Source organism: Corticium candelabrum, chromosome 1 (genome assembly GCF_963422355.1).
Source record: "Corticium candelabrum chromosome 1, ooCorCand1.1, whole genome shotgun sequence".
Lineage (NCBI taxonomy): Eukaryota > Metazoa > Porifera > Homoscleromorpha > Homosclerophorida > Plakinidae > Corticium > Corticium candelabrum.
In genome coordinates, this window is record NC_085085.1 from 6,888,779 (window position 1) to 6,908,390 (window position 19,612).

Consider the following 19,612-nt stretch of genomic DNA (forward strand, 5'->3'; position numbering starts at 1 on the left):
ATGTACATAGTATATGTTGATATATACAGGATTCTGTACTCAGTTGTAGAGACGGGCATCTCGACGCTCTCATCTCCCCATCTTTACAAAACAGTCTGGTACCAGTGTCCCATCAAGGTACGTGAGATTCCCATGCTGTTGTAAGGCAGCTTGTGCGCTAAAGATCTAAGTTCGAATGTGGATTCTAGATACTCGAGTCATGGCTCGTCTTGTTGTGGTGTTATTCATCTGCTTTGCTCTGTCCTCGCTGTCTTGGTCCATGCCCGCTAATGACTTGTCCAACGAGTCACCAGAAAAGCAGCACCTGGATCACACACACACGGACACCTGCTGTATAGTATGTCGTCGTTATTGCACATGCTGCTACGCGCGCCGCTAGCTAGTGACGATTGAGAGTGCTAGACTGTGGCATCTGGAACTCTAGAGGACTCGCATCCGCTGAGCGTAATACTTCCTAGCAAGATGTAATAGCAATTAGCAGTTTCGTTGGCCTCTGTTTGTGAATGTTCTTGGTACATGTATGAATCATCGAATGGCAGGTCCATGTTACGGCATGCATTCTCTAGTTGTACACACATACGTGGAAGGACGCGCGTCCGGACACAACGAAATCGATTGACCGAACAGAGCCGTGTAAATATAGACAGCCGTATTCCGTAATCAGTCATCGCTCTAAACCAACATGTATTCCTTGAAGACAGTAGCATGTAAGCTACACGACATTCCTAGCTAGTGATTGTTCGAACACGTCGCTGTCTTGTTTGTACTCTGTCTAGACTAAAAGAGTTTAGTATAGGGTCGGGCGGCCACTTGCGGTCACGTCTCGGAGTGACGTGAATGGAAATCCATTGGAATGTGATTGTCAATTTGATGTGCACACTAGAGGTTTCAGGCTACAGGCCCGTAGCCTGCCGCTTCAGAAGTGGGTGGTGCGTATGATGTCACATACATGTTACCTTTTAGCCCTTCGAATTATATATATATATATATATATATATTTTTTTTTATTTTATATATATATTTTTACTTTTACATTTAAACAGAACTAACTACCAAATTCTACACTACGCTACGGTGGGTATATCCCAACTATCAATGTCCTGTACTTCAAGCCATTGTACGTGACAAAAGCAGCAGTAAGGGCTGGGGCAGCAGCTGAAGCAGGTGAAGAACAGAAGGACACACGTCACGAAGCAAACGTTCTGGCAACAGGTGGTCTTTTTTACCCCTTGGTATTGGAAACATTGGGTTTCTGGTCTCCGTTCAGCATTAAAACGTTAAAAGCTATTGCATCTAAAACTTCAGCTGTCAGCGGAATTCGATTCCATCAAGCTTTCCAGAATTTGACGCAACAACTTTCGGTACAGTTGTGGAAATACAATGCAAGGATGTTGTTCAGAAGAATTCAACTTGAAGTACAGGACATTGATAGTTGGGATATACCCACCGTAGCGTAGTGTAGAATTTGGTAGTTAGTTCTATATATATATATATATATATATATATATATATATATATATACAGTACTGGACAAAAGTTTTAACACCCTCAGGTTCTTGCCATTTCACTCGAGATTTATTTATAGAGCTAAAGTGGGGCTTCCGTTCAATTGCAACTGCTGCAAATGTAAAACCTCAACTCTGAAAAACTGGAGTTAACACATTGAAAATGCTGGAAAATACGTAAATGTCCTTGCTTGCGATAGTAAGCATGTAGAGGTCGCGTAGTTGCTATGGAGGAAGCCATGACACCCTCGGTTGCTATGCATTTGCTCTCTTGCGCACTCACTTGTACGAACTAGTTGTTATGCGCAAATGATACGAAATGTTGACGGGACCCCGAGCTTTACATACGGGGTATTGCTCGTATCGGCCTCTTCCCGTCAAATGCCCAAAAGACGGAACCTGTCTGTTGAGCAAAGAGCCACGGTAGTGAGTCTGAGAGATGAAGGCTACAGCTTTCGACAGATTCAACGAGGCTTAGAATAAGTCTTTGCGCGATCCACGAGATACTAAAGAAGAAAGCGGCAACCGGAACTGTCAGTGACAGACAAAGATCCGGGGGCCCTCGCTGCTCAACTGACCGAGAAGATCGTCTCTTGTATCGCCTGTCTATGTCCGACAGAAGGGCAACATCTCGATCTTTGAAAAGGTCGTTTCAAGACGCCACGGGCTCACAGATGTCAACTCGCACTGTCAGGAGGAGACTGAATGTCTATGGCTTGAGAGGATGCGTGGCAGCTAAGAAACCTCTCCTTACCGCAGTTCACAAAAAGAAGAGGCTTGCTTGGTGCAAGGATAGAAGGAACTGGACGCCCGAGCAATGGAGCAAGGTCTTATGGTCGGATGAATCCATCTTCGAACTGATTCTGAGTAGGAGAGAGTGGGTGAGACAAAGGAAAGGTAAACGGTACCACTCAGATTGCATTACGTCTACTGTGAAGTTTGGTGGAGGAAAGATCCAGGGGTGGGGCTGCATGTCGACAAATGTTGTTGGGAGCTTGAAAGTCGTTGATGGTCGGTTGGATTCTGCCAAGTATGTCAGACTTATTTCAAACAGTTTGAAGGACGATGGTAGAAGGCTCTGTGGCGAGGATTTCCTTTTCCAACAAGATGAGCAACCTGTTACACTGCTCGAAGGACAATAGCGTGGTTTGAAAGACAAGGCATTAGTCTGATTTACCCTTGGCCACCTCAGTCTGCGGATCTCAATCCCATAGAGCATCTATGGGATGAAGTTAAGTCCCAGTTGGAAAAGCATCCTTGCAAGAACATAGAGGAGTTGAAAGATACCATCTTTAGCACCTGGGAGACAGTGACATAACCTAGAATCTAGTTGACTCTATGCCTAGACATTGCGCTGCTGTTATTGCTGCACATGGTGGTAGTACCAAGTATTAGATGTCTTATTCATACACCAACTCATCTAGAATCAGTTTTGTATGCTTGTGGGTCATTTTGAAGGCCCCTATTCTTTTTGTGGATTGAATATCTTCAAATAGTTGAAAAGCTGAGGGCGTTCTAAAACTTTTGTCCAGTACTGCATATATATATATATATATATATATATATATATATATATATATATATATATATATATTAGCTGATTAGCCCATTCTTCACTTGGGCAACTTATGTTAATTAACACAAATTCCCGCGTCTAGATAATTGGGGCATCATACAATTCGCTTATTGGGCGGAGAAAACACAAAATACCGGATAATATGTAACCCTGTATACGTGACCAAGCGTTCGCTTGAAGCTGTTTCGACAGTCCTGATTTAGAAGAAGCTTTCGCGATCCGTCGACGGGCACATTTGCTGCATGTGCTTCAAGCCGGCCAGCAGCTTCGTTGTCTCTTTCCTGCTGCAATGTCAACTTTTGCAAACTACAGACGAACGCATAGATGCAGAGGACCTGCAGACTACCGCGAACGACACCATATTTCAAAGTGAGAAAAGGCTGCGTGCTAGCTAAAGGTGGAGCGCAAAATTGCAGCGGTTTGCGAGCGCATGAGGAACAGATATTTTGTGACGTTACGACCTACAGACGAACGCCAGATAAAAGCAAAGTACAAGAAATCAGCCACCGTCATGCAAGAGCACCAGTTGCTTTTCGAAGTAAAAAAGGTCGCGTGCTCTAGGAGTGAAAAGGAGCAGATAGCGGTTTGCGACCACATAGGGAACAAACAATCATACGGCTGCGTCCATGCAGGGAGCACTTTTCTTTAGATATGTAGACACTACAATTAAAAACATGTTATATAGAAATGACGAGAAATGTAGGGACTGCATGAAAATAATAGAGATAATTTGACCTAGTAGGAGCGCATACAAATTTAATTAAAGGCGCGTTTTGCGTACTATACGCGTCAGTATATAATACATTGGATCGAAAGCGGACCTTCACGGCTAAGCGGGCGGTTCGTCCAAGCTGATCTGGTCATGCAGATAGTGCCATTATTGGATATTTTGCCGCAGGATGGTGAACACCGTGCATACAGAGAGAAGTTACAGGGCTGGATCCAGAATTTTTGAAAGAGGGGGTTCACCTGGTAGCAGTTATTTATAGCATTACTAATTTTCTTTTCTTTTCTAATGAAATTATATGAAATTATTGAAGCACGCCTACTGGAAAAGAGGGGTTACAACCCCTGAACCCCCTAAACCCCTCTGGATCCGGCCCTTAGTTAGCTAGTCTGCCGATCAAGCTGTGCAGGTCCGAGGTTCCGATGAATACATAACTCCAAAACCGTATTAGACGCGGATTAGAAGCCTCGCTATACGCTCGGCAATAATGAGAAAATAACTACAGTCTAGACTAATGAGCAACAGAACAACTGGGGTGCATTTCTTTTGCCTCTTCTGCTCTTCTGGAATAGAGGTGTCAGAAGAGAACAGAAGAGGTCGATCATGCGCAGTCTGATCAGAAGAGCCAAGTCAAAGAGATGACCAGAAGAGGACCTAGAAGAGCTGAGCATGCGCATTAATAGTTTAGCAGTGTGATGGACGCGGAAGCGGTAGCTGTAGTAGTGTGTTAGCAAATTAATTAGCGAAATAAGGTTTTCACTAAAGAAATTGGATCTCTACTTGAAGAGGCGAGTTCTACAACAGTTGTCTCCGTTTCTGGTGCCTCAAAGGGGGTCCTTGGAGAACACCCACTAGCAGCAGCTGTAGTTGTGGGACTTGATATTGCTGGAAGACCACTTGGTTTCCAAAGCAAAGGAAGCGAAGGACGCTCGTACGGCTCCATCGATACGCGAGTTTTTAATACGCATGTCTCACAAGTCACGAGACTTCTCTTCTGCCTCTTCCGCCTTTCGGCCAGAAGAGCCAGAAGAGGTCTCGTGACTCTTCTAACACTCTAGAAGAAGGGGGGAGAAGCAAAAGAAACGACCAGAAGAGGTCGCGTGACTCTTCTGGCCTCTTCCAGAAGAGCAGAAGAGGCAAAAGAAAAGCACCCCTGGGTAGCAGCCGAAAGTTTTGACATCCGGGGAATAACAAGGCGGGGGAAAGACGTAACGATTGGTCAGTTTGTCGTGGATACCACGTATGAGCAGTTTTTGTGTCTGTACGTATGGCCACAGGAAGAGATCCTAGATGGGAATCGCGGTTAAAGCCACAACTAATGTCTGTGGCCGAGCAGCTAAGTCCACGTAGAAATCTGCTATCTTCTCGACTTTTCAGTGCGAACCTCATTAGTGAAAACGAGGAGGAACGTTTGAGCAAGTCAGATAAGACAGAAACGGAGCTGGCTTTGGAGATTTTAGCATTGCTGCGAAAGCAAACTTGTGGATCGTTTGATACATTTTGCAAAGTTTTGCTACAAACGAAAGATCCCACATTACGTGAAGTAGAGAAGCATCTTCGCTCTTACAGTGAAGACAACATTGACTGTCAGCAGATAGCAGAACCAACTGCCGAGTCGAGCACAGACAGGTGTGTGGCGACAACACGTGATCAGCCGCATCAAGGACGTGGTAATTATGAGAGTTTTACATATTAAATAGTGATTGCGTTCGCGGGTCTTTCTGCAGGTACGTGTAGCAGAATATGTGTTAGCAATTCTAGTTATCTACACTCTGCATGCCTAGCATCACGTGATCGATCACAAGTCAAAAGTTGGCTTTAATTAATAGGCTTCATGGGTGCTGGGATCGATGGTAATACTGCGTGAACATGACTCGATCCTCAGTTTGGTGCAGCTTGTTGATAGCATGCTTGCGCATTTCTATTAGTAACGTTGATTTTGCAATCAGTAGACATACAGTACTGTACCACTTTAATTATTACAGAAGTGGAACAAATTGCCAAGCGTCTGGTGCGTGCTATTGTGTCCAGATATAAATGCCACGTGGCGTTTTAAAATGGATAAACATCACTACATACAGCAATTGGTAAATGAAGAAACTGCATTAGCAAAAATTGTTTAGTTAATACAGTTTTTCTGCTAAACATAATGTTGTGGATTTGATGTCAACCAACTACGACACTTGGTGTGTAAAATAATTAACATATTGAACTGCAAATTTATTGTTATTTTATATTATTTAGAAAAGGCAAACAGCAAATGTACAGCTGATGACATTGTGGATGTAGCCAAGAATATTTCTCATTGTTGGCAAAAGATTGTGTTGCAATTGTCAGCTTCATATTTTATCAACAAGACAAGGGCAATAGAAAAGGATAACATATGTGATTGTTTCATGCAAGCTGTAGCAGCATTAAATATGTGGACTAGTGAATTTGGTGACAAAGCAACCCGAGCAGCAATGATTAGAGCAATGTGTGACACAGGTTGCAGATCTCAGGCTGAAGATGTTTTCAGTCGCAGTTTGGTGAAGCACGTTTGGCCACCTAAATGATAACACTTGCGGGCAGGTAATTGAGCATTAGCTGTTTTACAAGACTAGCTAGTCTTTGTTGATTGTATTAACTCAATAATTAACTTGTTTTAATAATTTTATTATGTCGTTTTCCTTTAACTTAATTAAACAGTATATTGGTGAATTCTATTTGGCGATTTCATATTCTAAATGTCTTTAGTGCAGGACTAGACTACGTGCACATGCATAGTGTAAAGCAACAACTGCCACAAGTATACGAGCCGGAAGTAAATTTCTAATGCAATTTTCTCGCAGGGCAAGTGCTGGTAACACACAAACCAACATGTCCACACACTTTCATGTGAACGCAGATAGTCTCAGAAGGTGGGTAATTACCACAGTGGCGTCATATGGGGCCCCACGGACCCTCCGAAACTTTGTTGTGTGGTGGATTCTCCAACAGGATAAGCTCTATTTTGACATTAATTAATAATTGATACTACATGACTTGCATAAGGAGCTGAACAGTGATAGGCTAGGGTGGAATATAGGCTACAGCAAATATATATATATATATATATATATATATATATATATATATATATATATATATATATGAAAGGCATCATGCAATGGGCTAGCAGTCCAAATTAATAAAAACTTGAGTTCGTCAACTGGCAGTCTAGCCCCAACTATGGAAAGCTGGCACTGCCGCTGTTTACCAGTGTAATTCACACTATTGACCGAATTCCGGAGTTTAGGACAGTTTTATCTCAAGAAAGTTCAAATGCCTGTATGCCACTGGGTACATGACTGAGCACACTGCTCATGACTTCCTGAAATCTTAAATAACATTTGGTGTACTTGCAGTAGGGTTGATCAAGTGTTGAATGCATACACAACGGTATGTGCAGCCTACATAATAACATGAACAGGCTCTCCATTACATACTCACACTGCTTGTGTTACCCATCTATTAATTAAATGAAAGATAAAAACATACTAGTTGACTGCAGTTTGTCAAGTAACTAGACATTAACGCTTGCTCAATTACAGTTCTAAATTCTATTAAAATTTGATCCAATAGTTTCTATGTTCCTTAATTAAAAGAGGCATTTAAACTGATGTTTCTACAACATATCTGCTATTTCTCTTCCTACTGCCCGATCTGCTATTTTTTCTTGATCCAATATGACAAGTCTCTTCAGCCATATACACAGCTCGATAATCATCATCAGTAGCAGGACCCAATATAACTATAAAATTAGTCTCAGGCGCTTTTAACTTGATGTTTTGGTAAGGCTCGAAACACTGCAATCGAAACAGAACCAGAATTCCAGATATGATCACAGCCTCTGGAACTTCAACTGATAATATCCGCAACCAAGTCTCTTCTGTGAGAAAAAGTACTGCTGTAATACCCAAGACACTGGCGACTGCCCATGAGATACAAAACGTGCGATAGCGACGGTACAAGCGTGTCTTGGCAAACAGTAAATCGTCTACTGTATATTCTGTGATGTAGGTTAGTCCCAGACGAACCACATAGGAAGATATTTGCCGCTGCTGTTTCACAAGCGAGTCGACATTGCTTGTGGCCCATTTCAGAGTCTTGTACAACATAAAAAGGCAACAGCAGACTGCAAATGCCTACAAATAGCAGAAGAGAGCACCGTACAAATACAAAATTCAAAACTATGCGCCTACAATGCTGACAGTCCATTTCGTCTGTCTGTGCCATTGCTTGTTCGTTTGAAGAACTTGTAATGTAATTTGCCTGTTTGTATTAATTAAAGTGTACGCCTACAACATGTGCATCCGTCCAGCAGTCAGTTTCTTTATCCACTTTATGACTCTTCTCGCACTCCTGTCAACCTCTTCATGTAGTCTCTCCAAACAAACAAATAGATACAACATTGGTGTAGAAATGGTGCATTATAAAGGCAGGTTTAGACCATTTTACTAGAGAGGCAAAACGTCTTAACAACGCCTTGCAAACAATACATCTAATCTAAATTTCACTCATAAAATTCAAAAATTTTGGAACTTTGGGCTAAGCAGGTACAGATTACTTATAATCTAACTGATAATGTAACATTGAAGGTTACTGGTGTCCTATACCAAGCACATTGTAGATATCTCTGGAAAAAGTTCTCAGTCAATGCAATGCCAGGGAAGACAATCAGAACATCTATGATACAGACTACAGGAACACTTACCATGAATTAATTAAGCAATGCATTCTACATTAAACTCAGTAAATTGCTTGCCTTTTGTATTAGAAATGTAAACCAGATCAGAGATTTCATCTGAGTTGTTTGTCTCCTGCCTGCCTGCCTGCAATGCTTCACACACTAGACTTCATTCAATCTTACATGTCAAACCATACTCTTAAGTCTTTTTTAAAGAAATGAATGTCTTTGATTAACATCTTTAATTAAATAAAGCAACCTACCTGCCTGTCCCTCTGCCTGCCCATCTGTCTGTAATCACATATATTCGCAAACATCAAAACTACATCGCTATAAATGTATATTTGCAAACTATTAAAACAATACATCGCTGACAAATCCACACCTACTATAGGTATGTTAATTAAATACAATGAGACCTAATGCTACAGTGAAATACAAATATTGCAAACTAAACCCTATGAAAATAATAAAGTCCAGTCGATGGCTGAAAACCGGTTGCTGAACGGTTCTTATGTTCCCATCGTCAAGCAGTGACAGCTTCTTAATGACGGCCTTTGGAATTTTTAACTAGGTTAATTTCCACCAGAAATCTACAAACTAGCCAATGTTGAGTTTGCCAACTTCATTCACTTACCACTTGGCTACAAGCTTTTACAAAAACTTTCTAGCCCACCTACCAAAATGCTCCATTACAAAAAGGGTTCTTGGTGTTCCTCTAGTCAACATTTCCTTGTTGTATTTATCATTTTATCTGTCTGTCTGTAAAATTTATTTATTAGATATGATTCTAGCAACTACGTAAATTTACAATTTCTACCTACAAGTCCATTTGTACATTTCATCCAACTTCAGTCTGTTTGTCGCCGTCAAAACCACAAAATCACGACTACTAAACATTTGGCTGCCACATAGCCACATTACTTACTAGAAAGTACTGATGAACCAACTCAAAACACAAGAGAGATGCAAGAAGTCCAAGAAAGAGCACTAAAGACAACAGTACAAAGTTCTGTACCACTGGTTAATACAAGGAAGTGCTAAGAAATCTCACTAGCCATGCCCAGCCATCTGTAAATGGTGGTGCTAACGCGAGTGACATGCCAGCCATCTGATACAAGCATTATTAAAAGAAACAGAAGAGCCTCTTGCATGCTACGAGTGAGGTAGTTCAACGTTGTCAACAAGTTACTATCATAGCCTGTAATGTAAAAGCAAATGACCCGAACACACAACCATAACAAAAGGGCCATTGCTGTATGAAAGCATCTAGTCAAGTAAACATACAAACAGACAGACAGACAGACAGAGAGACAGACAGACAGACAGACAGACAGATAAACAGACAACAACACACTCTAAGGACAGAAAGTAAGAAAGGAGAAAGAAAAAAAAGAGGAAGAAGAATAGAATTAATACCAGGAAAAAAGGAGAAAAACGAAGACTGAAAGAAGGAAATAGAGACAGGAAACAGGAGAGATGCACAACCTGGCATGCAAACAAAATAGGAACACAGAAACCTCACCTAATACACAGATGAACACAGTAACATACATGCTAATCCTACCTGTATGTGAAATCATCTCCCATCTAAAGTAAAGGACCAAGTGCACAACAGCTTTAAAGAATGGTGCCAAAAATAAAAGACGATGCAATGGATTTGAATACTACAACAATACAACAGATGTGAAGGGTTAGAAAGATAAAATACAGCCATAAAACTACATGGTATGATGTCAATCAAAACATGCGGCAAAAGATGAGATACCAGCTACTAGTAGCACATGAAGCATTTACATAAACTGCACAAGCTTACAGCTGTTGTTATATCCTGGTTCTAATTTCCTTTTCAATCAGATCTTAAGACAACAGCCAATTTTAGGCAAAATTAGCACTGTGTGTGTGATGTGTGATGCATAATGCGTGGTGTGTGTGTATGTGTCCCAACAATGCATAGAACTAAACTTTGCACATAATTTGCAAAGGATTAATTGCATCCTAAAGCTGCAGCCTTACAACATGCGTTATCAGTCACAGTTTTGTAACTAGCAACTGATGCTGTCTTTTCACCCTCACTTCCACAGCTATGAGCTCTTTGAAACCTGCAATTGAGTTGTTGCAAAGTATTACAAATTGACGTTTGCTTCCAAACGTAGTACTTGTAATGTGCTACTTGTAATAACCGTCATACTGAGAGTTATCACATACGAGACATAACTGTCATTCCTAATTATGCAATATTAGGTTCCCACATAATGTAGTAAGTCAGAAAAACAATTGATTTCATGTTAGCCGTTGCAGACAGATTGTATTGTATTCTGTTGTATTTCTGACACGACACAATAATTAAAACATGAAATTGGACTGTTCTGATACAGACTCTCTCATGAACATTGACAGTTGTAATTGGAGGTTTGTCCATTCCCTGTGTTTGTCATGTACAACAAAACATAAACACTGGTAATGGTACGTAGTTGGACCTCACTGAAGTATGGCACATCCTGAGTGTGACAGGACATAGAGCGTGTTCACATCGGGCGTAATCATGATTAGTGTAACACCATTCTAACGCCATCGAGAGCAGCATTACAACCGCATTAGTGGCATTAGTGGTTGCACGTGACTTTTACACGTGACGTAGTCTAAAAGAAGAGCATGCCGCCAATGTTTCTGATGTGGTGTTGTATGTTTAAACGTACAAATGCAGCAACAACATGGCAACGTATATGGAAGCACATGCAGATGTATACTACAAATGTAGTGAAGTGTACATGCGACAACTTCCTGCCATTCCTGAAAGAGCTGCAAAAGAAAGCAAACAAATGTTCCCTCTTCAAAACCTAAAGCAATGGATTCGTCAAGACAATTCACACAAATTCTTGCCAGATATGACAGATAAAAACTGTCAAGGATAATTACATTTATGTGCCCACTAATCATAGTTAGCAGTGTTGGCCTAATCATAGAGCGTGTTCACACTGACGCCTGGACTAACTATGACTACACTAACTATGACTACGCTAACTATGACTACGCTAACTATGACTACGCTAACTACGACTACGCTAACTATGACTAGGCCAACATTAGCGCAAGCATGTTCACACCGCTAACTATGATTAGTACGTCACGTGAGAACATGAGTGCAATTAGTCTCGACAGTTTTCATCTGTCATATCTGGCAAGATTCGCGTAAATCGTCTTGACGAATCCATTGCTTTAGGTATCGAAATGAGGGAAACATTTAGTTTGCTTTCTCTGGCAGCTCCTTCAGGGACGGCAGGAAGTTGTCACATGTACACTTCACTACATGTACGTAGTATACAGCTGCATGCGGCTCCGTATGTGTCGCCATGTTGTTGCTGTGTTTTGTATATTTAAATACAACACCACATCAGAAACTTCAGCAGCATGCTCTTCTTGTATACTACCTCACGTGCCAAAGTCACGTGCAACCACTAACGCCACTAATGTGGTTGTAATACTACTCTTTACGACATTAGAATGGCGTCACACTAATCACAATTAGGACCGGTGTGAATGAGTGGTGTGCACTAACGCCAAGCTAATCATGATTAGGCCCAGTGTGAACACGCTCTTAGTTAGCCTAATCATAGTTAGTCCAGATGTCAGTGTGAACACGTTCATAGTCGCACATCCACAGATTCACATACCCACAGTCATGCAGACCGGAAGTAAATCAATGCCTTTTAAGTGTGTATGCTATTCACTCAGTCATTCAATCACGTGCATTTGCAAAGCCCCATTTCTGAGGACTCATAGCGGAAAATAAGTCACTCTCGTATACTCCTGTATTGTCCAGAATACAAATAATAATGCATATATTGCACAGCATACACAAAGTACTGTAAATCCAGAAATTTTCATATTCATGAAAGTTTACTTATATTCATACAGATACCTAGTTGTACTAAAATAACATGAATATTAAAAGTTATAGATAGATGCACTTGAATTTAGCTACAGAACAGTACTGATGTCCTATACTAAAATAACAAGTGTACGAACTACTTCATACGCAGAAGTACTAAACTTTACGAGTATGAAATTTCTGGATTTACAGTAACCTGACTTCCATAAACAAGGGATTGATTGCAACAAACTCCCTAGGCATTACTAAAGTTTAGCGCACTTGGGCATTATAACCATTAACCATTGGTTAATTAACAACTAGCTGAAAAATTAAAACAATCAACATCTGCTCTAAATGACCTTGCAGCCTACTGTCAACAGTATATAATCAACTCACCTTCCAATACACTGCCCAGTTGATCAACCACAAGACAAGAAGTCCACTCCACAAAGTAATTCCAGTAAAGTACATTGGAGGCAGAGGGATCTCATCATAGCTCAAGTGCTCACCACCAGGGTTCAGCAAAATTAGGTGAGACTACAAAGAAAGAAACATTTCTGAGATATAGAAATTTCGTGTGATGGCTGTTTACATCACATGTAACACATCCTACTGCTTCAAGCATCACTAATTTACTGTCCTGAATAGGCTAACAAATAAGAGCACTAAGTGCTCAACCCTCAGTGCTGATTCTGCAATTATTGTCCTTGCCACAAAGCATAATCATTGACAGCAGCTGGGTCTCAACGATCTTTAGAGTATGTAAAGAGTCCATGTAGCAATGCGGATCTGTATTAGGGGCTGTCTTAATCAAATTCCCCTTTCAGACTAACCTGCATATGAAGCTTTCTTTGCAAAATTTAGTCAATTTAAACATCTGCTTGAATGATTTGAAACTTACCTATGTTGTAAACCAAGAATTTTTAGAGGTCGTTTGACAGTTTCATGAGCATACAAACACATGCTAGGGGGAAGAGGATTAGGGTCTCTGTACACTTTATAAAATGTCGATCAGTAGAAAATGAGTCGTGCTAATTTCTCTGTTTTCCATGGCTGGAATTGCATCATGCATTGTTCCCATACTAGTCACTCGTATGTATGGGATTTGCAAATACAGACCTGCCAACCTAACTGAATCAAAATGCGTGAGTTTGGAGGAAAAAAATGCGGGAGAATTCGGAAGTTTAAGAAAATTGACACGACTACAATAGCATTACCATCATTAAATTTTATATTGTAATAAATGCAGAATAATATATAAATAATATACAATTATCAAAATTTAAATATTTGCATGCTCGGTTGGAGTAGAAGGCATTAATTAATTAATTAATTACAGTACACCTTAAATAAGCAAACTGCAACAAATGTAATATATATATATATATATATATATATATATATATATATATATATATATATATACACATTAATATTGTCGCTGCTAGTTCGGATGTTTTAGATTCTCTGGCTATCTTCAATCGCTTTTCCAGCAATATACGACTCCTTGGTAGTCTAGGATAGACAAGCCCCTCTCCCTTTTCCACTTTCAAACAGTTTTGCCTGACCGACTCCTCCTATGTCAATATTGTGACCCAGAGACTGATTGTGACCAATCAAGTATGAAAGAGCCAGATGGAGAGAGGGGCTGGCACATAGACATTGATATCCGGATATCAAGTATGAACTAGCTTAGTTAATTAAGGATAGGGTTACACAGAACAGGCACGCCGACCAATGGTCAGAATGCGGGAGTCTCATCATGCTCAATGCGAGACAGTTGGCAGTTCTGCAAATATGTACAACCGCGACAGCCTATTCCGGTTTTGTTCTAGAACAACAGCAGCTGTCCATAAAAAAAGCAGCTGTCTCTACCATGACTTTCTCAATGCTTCATCTTTGTCCACTTGAAAGACCTGAAACCTCAACCTGACATCATTCGAGAGGTCAACTGGAATGGAGGAAGAACTGTACTAATGCAGAAGTGTTGAAGACCACCCGTCAACCTTCTAATAGATAAAACCATGGTCAAACTATAGAATTTTGCATTTTGTACGCTCATAAAATTGTTGATAAGTTTGAACGACCTCTTAGCAGTCAGGTAGGTCACACAGCATGTTACTGTATTAGACAGAGAAACAGACACCAGACTGACACCCTCCTATGCCCCCCCCAAAGCACATGTGTGCTGTGAGCTATTAATACATGCCCAATGCTGTTCCTGTAATCATGTTCTGTCAGACTGCTGTTTATAACTTTCTGCTAACAATAGCAGTCAACATTTACTTCCTTGCGTCATTCTTCAATGTATGATTAAAATATTTCTTACAAATCTCTGTATATACCAACACTTTCCATGCAAATTGAAACATCAAAATCCACTAGTCTCTCCATAAGTCAAATAAAATCTTTCAAAGCTACTTATTGAAAACTGTTACAATAACACACACAATGACTCCCCCCACCATCGAGGCTCTAGATTCCTTAATCATTCTTCTTCGGTTTTTCTGGTGATTAATATGTCATTGATGTAATGTTTTCAGTTGTATTATAGTCTCTAGTAACACAACTCAACACAGCTACTAAAGTTACTCGCTGTTCCGCGCTTTAGCATACCTTGTACTACGCATGCTCCAAGTCTTAAATTGAGTCACTACTGTCACATCTCTCTTCTTTTAATAAATAACATAGTCCTTCAGTCGCCCCAGTTTTTTGATCTCCCGTCCCGATCTGGTCACCTTCTTTGGCAAGGTTGGGAGTTGCTGTCCCTGTTCTGCGCTGTCTGATGGATCTCCTAGACTGGTATCGTTGTTGTCAATGTTGTCCGAGTCGTAGTCCAATCCCTCCCTAAGTTCCAAGAGCGGTTCCGGTGAGAAGTTTAGATGTCATCTATTTCTAAACAAAACTTTGCCTTGGTGTTTTATCACGTACCACTGCAGAGTGTCGTGCTGCTTTATCACTTCTGCAGGTTCCCATTCTGTTCGCTTTTGCACTCAGATCACTTCACCTGGGTGTAGTTCTCTGCTTGGTCAAGCTTCCTGATCATGATAGTGCTTCTGCTGCCGTTGTAGTTGGTTCAGCTGTTCCGATACGTCGCGAGGCATTTGTGGCTTAAGCACTCCTGGGGACACTTGCAGCTGTGGTATAGGGGTGCTTCTTTGGTTAAGGAGCGCCAGGTACGAGTCTCCTCCATCATGAAGTGTCCTTCTGAACAGGTTTTTTATGGTTTTACGTTCCTCTCTGCGAAGCCATTAGATTTAGGATACCCCGGCCTTGTGGTTGTAATGGTGAATCCCCATTCATTGGCAAAGGTTTGCATTTCTCTGCTTGTGAATGGCATGTTATCAGATATTGTTTCTTCTGGCATACCGTGAGTAGTAAACATGTACTTCATGGTGTTAATAACTGACGATGATGTCTTGCTTCTCAGTTGCTGAACATCTATGTACTTGGAATAATAGTCCGCTACTATCAGATAATCGTTTGCTTTCGAAGTCATGATATCCACTCCTAGCTTTTCCCATGGTCTTGTTGGTAGTGCATGTGCAAAAGAGGCTCCTTAGTATTGCTCCTCCGGAAATGCAGACAGGTCCTGCACTGATTAACCACTCGGTCAATGTCTTTGTCATTCCTGGTCAATACATGACCGCTCTTGCTCGGTCTCTGCATCTTTCCAGCCCTTGATGTATAATCTTTAGCATGTCTGATTGTAGCGCCTTTGGTATAATTATCTTCCTTCCTTTGAACAATATGCCCTCTGCCTGATGAAGGTCGTCCCTGATCGTCCAGTATGCTCGCACATTGGTTGCACATCCTCAATCTTTGGAAGCCAGCCCATTTCTATTTGTCGATTGAGACGTTGTAGCTCTTGATCTGTTGCCGTGGCCTGTTCTAACTGTGCTTTCTTTTTCACACTTACTGGCTAGTTCTGGATCCGTGTCGTGACTAGTTGCCAAGTGCGCCTGCGACAGAGTGTCTGCTGCGTACATAAGCTTGCCTGGAACATAACAAACCACCAAGGCCATATCTCTGTAGCTGTAGCATCATTCTTTGCAGTCTTGGTGGTGGTGCACCAATTGGCTTCTTCATTATAGTTTCCAAAGCTTTGTGGTCGATCTCAATATTGGTGGTCTTTCCATATATGTATATATATATATATATATATATATATATATATATATATATATATGGGTGAAATTTGTTGCATCCGTAGGTGACAGCAAGAATTTCCTTCTCTATTTGTGCGTAAGCTCTTTCAGCGGTTGTGAGTGTCCATGATGCGTACATTACTGGCTTGCCTGGCTGCATGAGACATGCCCCTAAGCAACTCTGTGACGCGTCCGCTTGCACTGGATCACAAGTGAGTGCCCGCTTTATGTCGTTGATGGCCGCATCATGCTGTGTATCCCATTTCCACATACTGTACTTCCGTCCTTTATCAAATCTCTAAGTGGGGCTGTGATATCGGACTCCGCTGGAATATAGGGGACCAAGAACTTAATCATGCCTAGCAATCGCTGTACAGCTTTTTTGACTTGGGGCTTCGGCATACCCGCAATCGCTTCAATCTTTTCCGGATCCGGTCACTGTCCCTGTTGACTAAGAATGTAACCCATATATTTCACTTGGCGAACCTCGTACTGTAGCTTCTGGGGACTGAATCACACATTCCTTTCTCTTGCTTGTTGTAACACCTGAGCAAGGGCTTTGTCATATTCCTCTTCCGTCTTGCCTGCCACAATCAGGTCATCCGCAATCCCGTGAATGTTTGGGATGTCCCCAAATGTGAGATTGTTCCTTTCCTGCAGCACCTCACTGGCTGAAGCCAGTCTGAACGGCATCCTTGTGAAGCACTTTCTACTCCATGGGGTGCTGAATGCACACATCCTGGCTGACTCGTTAGACAATTTGACGTGCCAGAAGGCATCCTTCATGTCGACTACTGTGAATACCGCTTTGCCAGCCAGTCGGGCTTGGACATCTGCCATTGTTGGCATTTGGTGTCTCTCCCTTTTAATGACTTTATTGAGGGGTCTGGGATCCAGACAGATCCTCATGTTCCCATTCTTCTTTTCTGTTATCACGAGATTATGAAGCCAGTTGGTCGGGCTCTCGACGTCTTGTATAATACCTTGTTGCTGCAGTTTTGCCAACTTCTGTTGCAGTTTGGTTCTCTTTGCATATGGTATGACTCGCAGATGCTGTGTACCACCGGGAACAGCGTCTGCTTAAAGCTGGATGTCTTACTTTTTGTCATACTCTCCTATTCCTTTAAACACATCCTTATTCTGCTCGATGAGTTGCTGCCTGGTGTGACCTGGTTGTGTATTCACAGGCACCACATTGTCCATAGACTGATGAGATGCAAGTCCTCGCACGCTGCTTTTCCAAGGATGGCTAGGTTGTCGTCAATAACATAAAACGTGAGCCTCTTCCTTCAGCTTGCCTTGTTTCTGCTGACTAAACAACTGACCTGAGTTGTGCATCTGGGTATGATTTGACCACCGCCAATTCCTGTAAGAATCTTGCTGGTGGGCTGCAATTTTGTCTTGAGAACTCTGCACACTTCAAAAGGCAAGATGTTTGCCTGGGCCCCGGTGTCCAGCTTGAAATCAATCTGCGCACGCTCCAGATCAAGGTGTTCCGTCCATTCTGCTGTGTCCTGGATATGTCCTATGAATATAAGTGTGACATCAGTAGATCTTCATTCTCGTCACTGCCTGCTACATTTGCATCGTCGACCTGAAATTCGACATGCCTAACTTGCCTGGCTGTTTGTAGACAAACTTGGCCAAATGGTTTCTCTTGTGACACGCTGAACACGTCTTTCCGTAGGCGGAACACTGTCAAAGTGGGTAAAAGCTAGCCTCGAACTTCCAGACCAGAGAGCATGCACAGCGCGCGAACTCTAGTCTGGACCAGAATGGTACTGAAATGATTTCGAAAATAGACTTCTAAGCCAATCAGCATCTTAGAACAAGAATGTTGGTTGTAATTTCTGATTGGTCTATCAATAATTGATTATGCTAAGTGCAATAACGCTGATTGCGCGCGTGTGAAGTCCACGTGGGCGACTAAGTGTAAGCCAGAGCCGTGATAAAGACTCTAGTGCACGCAAACATCTTAGTTTTAGTTTCAGCTTCAGTTCTTCAATCTTTCATGCTTGCAGTGACAGGACATGCACAGCAGCATCGCTACACCATCACCTTACAACTAGTTGAGCGGTTAGACTAGCTAGCGGTCTGCTAAAGAATCAAAGAGTCGTCGTTTCATGCCGTACACCAAGATATCACCGCAAACACGGCAGACGTCTATTCTTTGTTTGTGAGATCTCAAGACATTTACATATGATATGTTGATCTAAGTAAAATGATCCTACGCTGTTAGACTACCATTTAGCATCGCTTTTGATAAATACTTCCAAAATCATTTTAGTATCGTTGTGGTCCAGACTAGAGTTCGCGCGTTTCGCGCACTCTCTGGTCTGGAAGTTCGAGGCTAGATGGAAGCCTCCGCAATACTTGCATGCTGCTTGCCTGGTCTTGGGTGACTTGCCACTATCGTGAATCCTCAAGCTCAGATTGGGCATAGCATCTGGCTCATTGTGTCGCTGCGCTCATAGCTTGCACCTGCTCTATTGTTGCTTCTGCCACTCTGCATATATCCAACGCTTTCTGCAAAGTAAGGTCTGATTCTCGTAATAACCTCTCTTTCACGCGTTCATATTGGACGCCAAACACGATCTTATCGCGTATTAGAAGATCGTGTTAGTCACCAAATTCGCACAACGCTGCTTTACTTTCAGCTCGGTAACCCATTGATCTACTGCCTCACCTTCTAACTGATCTCTAGACCAGAATCTGTGTCTCTCGTATACAGTGTTGTGTCTGGGGTTGCAATATGTCTTGAATTGCTAGAGTACAGCGTTGACATCCTGTCTAGCTAGGATCAGGTTGCTTTGCTTCCTGTGGCGGGAACACGAACGTCTGGTAGATCTCTTGGGCTTCAGGCCCAGTCATATGAAGAAGTATGGCCGTCTGCGTGGCGGGTGGCGTTTTGTCTAACTCAGACGCCTGGAAGTAGAAATGAAATTGCTGTTCCCACTTGCGCCATGCTTCTGCAAGGTTGTGGTCGCAAAACAACATTTCTGCTGGTGGCTTGAGTCGTTCCATCCTGACACCATGTAATGCTTTCAGTTGTATTATAGTCTCTAGTAACGCAA

The 19,612-nt window shown here is 41.8% G+C and overlaps 2 protein-coding genes and 1 long non-coding RNA gene across 3 annotated transcripts; 2 read left to right on the forward strand and 1 right to left on the reverse strand.

Moving 5' to 3' along the window:
• Positions 1-533, forward strand: LOC134195023 (uncharacterized). The gene is made up of 2 exons (XR_009972284.1): positions 1-117; positions 189-533. It is a non-coding gene; the product is annotated as an uncharacterized LOC134195023 (long non-coding RNA).
• Positions 534-5,011: 4,478 nt separating this feature from the next.
• Positions 5,012-6,528, forward strand: LOC134192645 (uncharacterized). The gene is made up of 2 exons (XM_062661395.1): positions 5,012-5,478; positions 6,053-6,528. The coding sequence occupies exons 1-2, from the start codon at positions 5,076-5,078 to the stop codon at positions 6,361-6,363; spliced, it is 714 nt and encodes a 237-aa protein (XP_062517379.1). The 5' UTR covers positions 5,012-5,075; the 3' UTR covers positions 6,364-6,528.
• A 756-nt stretch (positions 6,529-7,284) lies between these two features.
• LOC134192456 (uncharacterized) lies at positions 7,285-12,923 on the reverse strand. Its single transcript, XM_062661197.1, has 5 exons — positions 12,787-12,923; positions 10,084-10,183; positions 9,571-9,717; positions 9,445-9,506; positions 7,285-7,974 (listed from the first exon to the last, which is right to left on the reverse strand). Exons 1-5 carry the CDS (start codon positions 12,859-12,861, stop codon positions 7,441-7,443), a joined length of 918 nt encoding a protein of 305 aa, XP_062517181.1. The 5' UTR covers positions 12,862-12,923; the 3' UTR covers positions 7,285-7,440.
• Between the last annotated feature and the right edge of the window lie 6,689 nt (positions 12,924-19,612).

Bases quoted from the DNA above. Each gene is read 5' to 3' on its own strand.
- LOC134192645 (XM_062661395.1), top strand. From the start codon at position 5,076: ATGGCCACAGGAAGAGATCCTAGATGGGAATCGCGGTTAAAGCCACAA. The intron at 5,479-6,052 runs GTAATTATGAGA...TATATTATTTAG, and splicing joins TCAGCCGCATCAAGGACGTG to AAAAGGCAAACAGCAAATGT.
- LOC134192456 (XM_062661197.1), bottom strand. From the start codon at position 12,861: ATGTACTTTACTGGAATTACTTTGTGGAGTGGACTTCTTGTCTTGTGG. The intron at 10,184-12,786 runs GTGAGTTGATTA...GTATTGTTGTAG, and splicing joins ACTGGGCAGTGTATTGGAAG to TATTCAAATCCATTGCATCG. The intron at 9,718-10,083 runs GTAGGATTAGCA...TTTACATTACAG, and splicing joins GGAGATGATTTCACATACAG to GCTATGATAGTAACTTGTTG.